At 41.7% G+C, this 9,943-nt stretch overlaps 1 protein-coding gene across 3 annotated transcripts in view; it reads left to right on the top strand.

The window, feature by feature from the left end:
- Positions 1 to 273: 273 nt before the first annotated feature.
- The window catches only part of LOC119018624, an 89,686-nt gene continuing 80,016 nt past the window's right edge, over positions 274 to 9,943 (top strand). For all 3 annotated transcript variants that reach the window (XR_005074800.1, XR_005074801.1, XM_037096437.1), the window contains exons 1-2: positions 274 to 574; positions 3,635 to 3,786. Coding sequence is in view for 1 of the 3 variants with exons in the window: in XM_037096437.1 (XP_036952332.1) it covers positions 472 to 574; positions 3,635 to 3,786 (255 nt within the window). In the remaining 2 variants the exon portion in view is untranslated. The remainder of the gene's footprint in view (positions 575 to 3,634; positions 3,787 to 9,943) is intronic.

Genomic DNA, 9,943 nt, shown 5'->3' with positions numbered 1-9,943 from the left:
TTCATGACTGAATTGCCAATTAGCTGAACGGGGAATTCTGTATGTCACAGTGATGGTTACCATTTACAGTCACGAACCTTTATATCAGCCTGCGTTTTTTTTTTGTAGCGAAATTTCATATGCAGATGTTCAAAAACGTGCATGGTTTGAAATAAAATACATCTACCTGCATTTTTTCATGTAATTATTTGTTTGCAAAAGTTAAAATTGAGCAATGCCTTCTGGGAATTTCGAGACTGAATCGAGTAGACCGCCTGCGTGCTTGCTGGAAGTTGGAAGTTGGCTGAGATTAAGCTAGCCAAAAAATAAATAAATAAAAAATGAATCGAGGCACGAAGCGACACAAGGAGGGAGCGAAGAAAAGAGAGAGAAATCTCCGAGAGCACTGTTGGCTGACGGTGAAAAAATGCTGCAAACTGACTGACCCGTTTTTAAAATCAAGTGCGGCTTCGGCTAGCATTAGCGCTAATAATGCTAGCACTAATGTTAGCGACACAGCTGAGCCAGCACACCTGGGAGGAGGACAGGACAGCAAGAGGAGGACGAAGAGTTAGACATGGAAAACTGCGTGACGGTAAGACACGTTTTTATTATGGAGCGGCTGGCTCTGATGATTTATTCATTTGTTTTATGCATTGTTGTTGTGCATTGTTCTGGTGCTGTTGTTTATAGCATAGGAGTTTATCATCACTGGGGCGGATTAACAGTGCGTGCTCTTTACGTGCGTCAAAAGTTGCGTCCCCCCCCCAGTGGGCCGCTGCTGGGTGAAAATGCCAGGGCTGTTTTTTGTTCCCAGTCCGTCACTTTCTCTCGTTCTGTTGTGACAGATACTTTAGCAGTTTCTATGCTAATGGCTTGAGGGGTGGAAACAAGCAGATGCTTCTCTTCCATCTGAACCACACCTGTTGCTTCAGCGGTTCTTCATTGGTACAACCGACTAGCATTCAGTGTGTTTGGCCACAAGCAGTATAGCTCGAAGCCTGGCAGGATGGGTTTGTGAGATTACAGTCTAATTACAGATTAAGTCCTTTGTGTGTCCTTTCTGGATGAAAGCTCCCTACGAAATATCTTTGGCAATGCGTAATGCAGAGGGATGGGTCCACCACTAGTTCTTGGGGATTCTGACATTGTGATTGGAGAATAAATGTGACAATTTATTCATTTAACTATTGTCAGAAAAGTCACAGATATCAAAACACTCGGAGATTTAAGGAAAAGCAATCAGAAGCAATCCTGCGTCATCTGTGATTTTATGCAACTTGCAGGCAAGCTCAGCAGTTTGAATGAAGGAATAACCATTTAATAATGACATTACAATCAAGGATTATCAGCTCAGACGCAGCGGGTGCCACATTATTCAGAAGGAGAAAAAGTTGGATGCTTTATTTTCATCGCACAGAAAGTCAGCGAGGTTGAAACGATAAGCCTACGGGCACAGACACAACTTGATGGTAAACTGCTCAACATCGCTGCCAGTCATGTATCTGCATGCCAAACACTTAATGTTTGGGATCGCCCAGAGCTGTGGAAATGTACAAATAATGAAAGGTTATATCACTAAAGACAGCAGCCAGTGTAATGGAGCAGAAAGTGTTGAAAGTGTCTAGGGCTGGTAAAGTCATTCTACTCCCAATAATAAATCATATGCACCGTTTAAAGAACAAGGAGGCAATGTTAAACTAAAATCAGACAGAATGGGTTTTAGTTTTCCAGTTTTATTCCATCAAAGTGAAAGTGTGTTGTGGAGTAATACTAACACAGCTGGAACTGCCATGTTTAAAAACAGCAGGGATTACTTGTATTCATTTTTTAAATGTATTTTTAGATTGACTTGGCTTGCCTTTCTTTTTCATAATTAAAATGTGCATCCATTAATAACAGCTGGAGATTTGGACATGAAAGATAGAGCCGAAAGAAAATAATGACTTTGTTTTAAGTGCAACATGTTGATGTCAGAGGCTGCCTTAAAACTTTCAACTGACTGAATCTGAGAAAAAGTTATGTTTATGTAATGATAAAAAAAAAAAAAAAGTCCTTGTCATATAAACTTGATATTAATTCAGTTATACTTGGTATATTTAGTTTAGGTGTAACTTAAGAATTCAGTTCCTGTTGAAAAATGGAATATAATTAACCCAAGATTTCAGTTTATTTTCACTTAAATTAGAGAGCAACAAATACTTCATAATATCTGATTTGCAGTTTTACTTTAACTTTGTCACTGCAGTCAATAGCTATAACGAGGGCCACGAAGAGCGATAGGCCATCCATGACTCTGACCCAGGCCCTTCATCACGGGGGGCTCAAAGAGTCCAAATGATGTTGGAGGCAAAGGCGGAAGCCCTCTGGAGGCTGGGGGCGTTGGCTGGGACCTACTGGAAGCCGATGTGGGACCACTGGAGGGCGTCAGCTTGGGAGCCGACGGAGAGACACTGGCAGCTGGTGGCCTGGGTGCTGATGGAGAGCCGCTGGAAGCCGTTGGATGTGTCTGGGGACGCCTCCTTCTTGGCTTAAGCACCCGGGGTCTGGTGGACCCGGAAGCTTCCAGGAGGCTAGCTGTCTGGCTATTACCAACCTCCAGGTCTGGCGAGAGGCTAATGGACAGATAGTTGCCAGTAAAACAGTAGCTTCTGCCATGTGCTTCTTCCACCCGCTCCCTCAGTCTGTTAGCCTCTGAGAAAAAGTTTCACCAAGTCCAGATCATCTCTCAGCGTGGGCCAATTAAACAGGTCCTTCTCAGGTTCCAGAAGGAACTGGAGCCATATTTCCAGCTCCATCTTGCCCTGCTTAAAAACAGACACTAATGACGAGACGAGGAAGAGGTGAGGTGGAACGTCAGGGTAGCACAGGGGAGAAAATCCTGGGGAAACAATACTGACAGATAGACAAACATGCAAACGAGAAGGAAGAGAAAACAGGGAAGAACACAGGAGGACAAAGAAAGGACGCAAGAGAGCGTGGAAATCAAAACATGACACAACACAAAGACATAGAATCATGAACCATGACAAAGACGAGTCTCGGGAGAGTTTTAATGCTCAAAAAAATGCATGCTGGGAGGTGGCTAATATGCTGACGTTTGTCTTTCATAAGTTGTTTGAACTTTACATAGTGCATTCATCTAACTCATGATTTCAAATCAAAAAGATTTCAAGATGAAAGAAGTGCTTATAAGTTCTTTCTTCTATATATTGGGATGGAAACTGTGGTTAACTAATTGTTCATTGTTTAATCCAGCTGATGTCAACTTCAGCAGGTTAGAAGTGATGAAAGTGCAAAAGTGAAGTGTTGTGAAGTGCCGTGCCAAATGTTGATTTGTGAAACAACAAACAAGAAGGAAGGATGAGATTCTCATTAGTGCTTGTGGGAGAGATAATGATATTTGTTTTCAATATTAAGTACTTCTAAAGAAACTTCAAAATAGGCTTAATTTCTGTGTATCACTATAATTTATGATAAGCAAGCTTAATGTACAGTACCTACATTAAGCAACTTATGGACTTTTTGCTAACCCTGATAATGAGGTCAATTCAGCACTTTTTGCCTTAGAGCAAATGGATTTGCATCACAAGACTTGGATTATGATGAAGTTGTTCTTTTTTTCCTTCTCCCTCTGTCTCTCTTTGGGAACAAGAAACCCAATCCCCTACGGAGATGAAATCTACACAGACACCCTCGTCTGTTGTTTTTGGAAAAAGGCTGACCCAAAGCAAGGCGGGCCAACTCACCAGCCCTCCCAGCAGGAAGGTCCGTGCCTCCATCCCCAAGCCTCCCTCTAATCTCCCGGTAATACAGCTTGAGTCATGATAAAACAGCTCTGATGGAGGCAAATCCTGTTATCCAGGAGGGGGGTCGGTAGTGGGCGGAGGGAGGGGCAGCCTTTCTTACAGGTGGTGGATAAGTTCAAGAAATGAACCCGAGTGTGGATTTTAGGATTAAACACGCCAGCAGCATCTAAGAGGCAACACAAGCTCTGTGTAAAAGTGTGGGCCCTCTCTCACACAGACCTTTCTTCTCTCTCACACACACACACATTTCACACATAAAGGCCTAAAAGCACAGTCGAACACACATTTTGAGGCCAAGGAGGTTGGCTCCTAATGGAAATGCATTTCAGCTGCTGCCACACCTCATCTTCTATATTGCTTTTTCATTGAAAAGAGGGGCTCTTTGACTAGAGGAATACACTTTTTTCTGAGCCTTTGTTCCAACACTCTTATCTCTTAGGAGGACACATTAGCCCTTCATATTTTAGAGAAATGCTGGCACATTATTTTTTTTTTCTTTATCCCATTTCATATTTGTCTCTCGCATTCAGATCTAGTCAAAAGAGATATGAGGAAGGCTTTATGTGGTCCTGTCTTTTTTGTGTAACTCGGCGCCTGATAGGAGGAATACTTCCATGTACAACTAAGAACAGAATCGTTTCTCTGTCGTTTTTGCTCTGTGACTGGGAAAAAAAGTGGTCATTTAAATTTAAAAAATCAGGGATGCTGGAGTCCTTTGGGCATTTGGGAAATACGTTTTACATTGAGTTCCCCCTGAATAGTAGTGTCTTTAGCAGATAAGAACATTCAACGCATTTATTATTGCCTTTTTCACGGCAATTACAGAAGCCTGGTCAACTTTGACCTTCAGGGTACCTGTGAGCATGATTTCTTGAAATGCCACTGTAAAGAGTGAGAAAAGTCTGGGTCAGGGTTTGGCTGAGTGGATCAAACACTGGACTTTCCCTCTGGAGACAAAAGGGGTTTGTTTTTGTCCTGTTTGTGACCAAGAGTCAAGAGTGATTTGTTTTAAATTTAAGTAAGGTTTGTGTCTTTGAATCTAAACCTAACAAAGTAGTTTTTGTATATTTGGGTCTAAACATTACCAAGTAGTTTGGGTGCCGAACCAAGTGGTTATTGTACCTAAACACAACCAAACTTCAACAATCTGACAACATTAATAACAGTTCAGAAGCCATAATATGTCATAATATGTAACAATTGTGACTTCTCCCATGATGACATTTGTTTACATTACTCCAACTGTGTTTTACTATACTATCCATCTACTTATTATCTGTTCACACACCATCCTCCATTTATGGATGTTAACAGGAAGGTGACAAATGCATTGATCGACACCTACTGTATTGGTTCATAACGTGTTGTAGCCCATAAATAATATCCTGCCTCTAAAATGTTTGTCTGCTAAATTCTAAACAGGAATTGAAATTGTCACCAGCATCTGTTGCTAATTACTGTTTTATCAGATGCTGATACTTGGCAATTTTTGCAAAGTTATAAAACAGAAAAAGTGTGGGTTTCACAAGGTCTAAATAAGGGAAACTTTCCTGACAGATTAAATCTAATTCAGTGTTTTTATCTTTTCTTTTCAAAAATAGATATTGGAGAATGGCGGATCATCCTGTAATCAGGGTGAACAAATATTTGATCCGGTTTGCTAAAACAATACACAGGCACAACGAGGAAATACTCACCGGGTTGTTGTGCGGGTTGTTTTTATATGCACTGTTACAAGTGTTTCTGGATTAATTTCAAGTCAATCTTTTTGATGGCTTTTGGCTTATGATGCTTGGAGATAAAGAATAAAAAAAATATGTGCGTACGGAACAGAAGCAGGAAAAAATTCAAACAGCCAAACAAACAAATTGTGGAGGGGAGGAAATATATTCCTAATCCAGTGTGATTGCAGCATCTTAGTTGTAGCTGGGGGCTCTTTGATAGCCTATGATTATCCACACGCTTTGCCATTTACTGACACAGGCTGAAGGCCAACCAATTCGCCTTTGGCCCACAGAAAACGCAGCGCTCGGCCTGGTTGTGCTGTGGTGTGGTTATCTATGATAGCTAGCACTGAAACCCCCACTTACGGCGTCAAGAGGCTGTTTGGTTCTTTTATACAGCCTGACACTGCTGATGAGCTATGACTGCTGGAGAATAATGATTACAAAACGCAGAGAAAACAGGATGATAACATGCTTTGTCATTCAGTGAGTCCTTCTGTCTGTCACACTGACGGGACACAGAGTACGGAATCGTCGAACCGTTCTCTGGGAATCTTTGAGTTTTGCTTAGATCCAGTGAGAATAAACTGCAGGCCCGCCTTTAGAAAAGAGAGAATGAGGCCACGTTTTGAGAGTTAAACATGTTCAGATGAATCTGCAGGGGGAGAGAAAAAAAAAAAGGGTTTATCACTTTAATCCAGTTGTGGCACAAAAAAATGAAAAGCAGCTTATATCAAACACAATTGTTTGTATCATTTGTGATTTTTCTTTTGACAAGTAATCCTAGATCAAATATTGATGCGTGCTGTGTTTGCATGCGTCCTGTTTGACAGAGTGAGCTTGAAATGGAAATGTGTCACCTGTTCCATAATCCCTGACAGGAGAGTATATTAAATGTTAATCCCTCACTATTAGAAATGGTGACAATGCCAGACATGGGGGTTTGGAGGAGGGATGGGAGAAGGGAAGATAAAAGCTGGATGTGAGACTGAATTCTGAGGCAATAATGTCTTGCGGTGATTGATTTCTCTCACCGTTTTCTTTCTTTTTTTTTTTTTCCTCCTCTTCGAGCTCACCCACACCCTCTCAAGTAGCATGTTATTAGCTTCCTTTTTTTTGGATTCTGCGTCCACAGAGAGCATCCACGATTAGACTTGGATCAGTGCTCGAAGTTGCTCCCTTCTGCGGCCAAATTGTATTCACTCGACAGCAGTCTTACAAGTAACGGCACAGAAGAAACAATTAGAGCCATAAAAGCTGATAGCTCGGGGCTCTGCAGACCAACTCTACCATTACAGAGTTATTAGACAGTAGGGGCTGGAGGTGTGTGTGTGTGTGTGTGTGTGTGTGTGTGTGTGTGTGTGTGTGTGTGTGTGTGTGTGTGTGTGTGTGTGTGTGTGTGTGTGTGTGTGTGTGTGTGTGTGTGTGTGTGTGTGTGTGTGTAGGGGGGGATTTAAATGAAGGGACCATTTGGGAGCAAGGTGATAGAGATGAGGCTTGAAATGCAAGACCATGAGGAGGCGTGAGAGGAAAAGGTGAGGAGAAATGAGAATGGAGAGAGAAGGGAGCAGGAAGGAGCGAGGCTTGTCTTACAGTTGGCTATGTTGGGAATATCAGGCGGGCTGGGATGAGGATAACATGACAGATCAAGGGATGAACTCAAGCGTCCCACTGAGGCGGCACACAAGTGACTGCCGACAAAGAAGAACAGCTGTTGAGCAACTTGTTTCACATGAAAACCCCCAACAGAAAGGAGGGTTGAGGGAGGAGGGGGAGAGCGCAGAGGAGAAGGAGTGTACAGTAGACTGTGATGTGTGTGTGATGTTCACTTTGTTGTATTTATTTCATCCAGGTAAATTGAATATGCCGTTTAGGGTGTGTTTTCCCCATTCAGCGTGAATGCTTTTTTTTTTTTGTTTTTTTCTTCCTGTGACAGAAAAATACAATTTCACAACTAAGTGAGTCCATATCTTCCCTTATTCACATCGACCTTGGTTTGTAATTCAATCAAATTCCAGTAAGAGCCGAATAAACCACACAGAACAAAAATGATGAAAAGTAATTTGTAGTCTGTCGTGTAATGGAATAAACCGTTGTGCGAGCATAGCCAAAATATTAATTTGGGCGAGCCTGTCAGATGTAAGGTGTACAAGAACCAAACAAAAAGCGATGTCTAGATCAACCGTAGCAGGTTTTTTTTTTCACCCCTTATTGTGTGATTTTGCCTGATGTCAGTTTTAACACATTGCATTCATAGCAGTGAGCTGGTTTTGTTTTTATGGTTGCTTGGCAACGTGTGATGGGTTCAAGAAATAAGAGGCGAGCTGCAACTTTACTTCCACTCAATGCGACTTTTGCACCAGTGGTAAACCTTGAGGTGTGGAAACGGCAAAGGTCTAATCACCAATCGTCTGCATGAACCGTAAGTGTTACGGCACTTGTTTTCAAGATGCTGGAGGGTGAAGGAGCATCCCGGATGCTGAGTTTTCTCTGCTGTTAATCTGCTCTTCTTTCTCGATTCATAGCCTCCTAAAAAACTTGTGAGCTTTGTTTTGACATATTTGAGGATCTGTCGCCAGTCGCTTAACTTAGCTCAAAGTGTTTCAGCCCAGTAATCATCTAAACTCTAATTAAAACTGAAAAGTCTCACTATTCGTCAATATTTTCTATTCATTTCAATGACTTTCGACTCATGGCACAAGCACATCCACACCTGTGTCTACGCGACTGCCGTGTACACAAATCCTTAAGATTCAATTTGTCAGTATTTCTTGAGACTGATTTTGAGTACCCTATATTTGAAAGAAATGCTGCGACAGTGCCCTCTTGTATGCCCCTATGGTAGATAAAACAAGATTCTTCTTTTTTTCTCCCATGCCCCTAAAATAAGTCCACCACTGTTTGCCAAAGTGCGAACAGGGTGAATGTGAACTCTGGATTCTGACAGCCCTCTACTCCATCCACCCATCCACCTCGCGACATCTCTAGCACGGATTTCATTCAGTCTAAGGAACATGGTGCAGGCAGGAAAGATTGCTACGAGTCACGAAAACAATTAAACTTTATGGCCATGTACACGAATCCTGTGTATGACGATTTGTGACTATTCCATGAACAATGACAGGAGACTATATAGTGTTTTGTTCCCTTGTGCATACAATTTTTCATGTACACTTTCAAAAGAAAAGAAGTATAATCACAGTATGAGAATGTTTGTTCTTGTAACTAATTACCCATGACACTTCCAGCTCTTACTGTAATAGATTGTGCTTATTGTGGAGGTGGCATGGCAGGTTGACACTCGTGCCAGTTTTCATTTTCCCTTGACGTGCGGATTATGCATGGTTTAATTTGTGCTAAAAGATGGGATGACATCCCCCTTCAGTCCCGCATTGGGTGCTTTTACAGTATTTGCCCACAGCAGCGGAGAGATGATCAGGTTCAGACTTCATCTGTAAATGGAGTGCTGCCATAACAGCCATTAGCCTGTTGTTCACTGTTCCATGTGACACTTCACAGCTTTAATTACAATCCACCGCCTGTTTGTCGGAGGAATCCAGACCTCTCAATCCAGTTAAGTGTAAGGGGAACAAATTGTGATTACTTGATAATAGACACTGTTAAGTCTGCCCCATTAACCATACGCCATTAGCATAAACAGGAGTTTGGCTGACCATCAATCACAATGGTTTTCGCTGAGCTGCTTATTATAATGGGGAACATCTCCTGTGTAAACACCCTGCTTTCACCTAAGAAGTCAAATTGAGAAGTAGTTCTCTGTGGCATGTTGCGAAGACCTTCTGAATGCGGTTACTGAGTTTCCCCATCGGGGATACGGCACAAGAATTAGCTCAGTATTAAATATAAAAAAATATCCCTTAAAGCCTGAAGCCCAAAGGAGGAAGTAATGGCACTCGATTCCAAACATCTTGGAAACCAAGAAAAATATGACATAAACAAAAAACTGTGTTTAATAAGAGCATGTTCTGTCTCACAAGACTTAATATGAATAACTACTTTGAGGAGGACTGCACAAAAATGTATCAAACATTGTAAAAGCACAGTTAAACAGATTGAAGCAAAACATGGTTTGCAGTGCCCTAAAATGCCCTCTATTTTAATTGGCCGAGGGCTGGCATCCAGGTGTCCAGGCTTTCACCTTATTGAATGAGAGGTAGACAAATAAAGATTAGAGTGCACAGGGACAGTTCAACCTTAAATAACTTTACCTAAGAGCCACTCTAAATCCATTAAGTTCTTCAGAAGAGAGGTAACATGAGAGTCCTTCTTTTGGGGGCGCTTGCATGTCTTGGAATTCACCTATTATGTCCCGGCTTTAAATACACATTAATAATAAACTGCAGCTACCTTTACAGCAAACCATATAATGTTGCTGTGCAGTAAAACAAATGGATGTATTGGGGTTCATCA

This window comes from Acanthopagrus latus, chromosome 4, assembly GCF_904848185.1.
Source record: "Acanthopagrus latus isolate v.2019 chromosome 4, fAcaLat1.1, whole genome shotgun sequence".
NCBI classification, from domain to species: Eukaryota; Metazoa; Chordata; class Actinopteri; order Spariformes; family Sparidae; genus Acanthopagrus; species Acanthopagrus latus.
The sequence above is the reverse complement of the archived record's forward strand: the minus strand, read 5'-3'. Positions and strand labels throughout refer to the sequence as shown.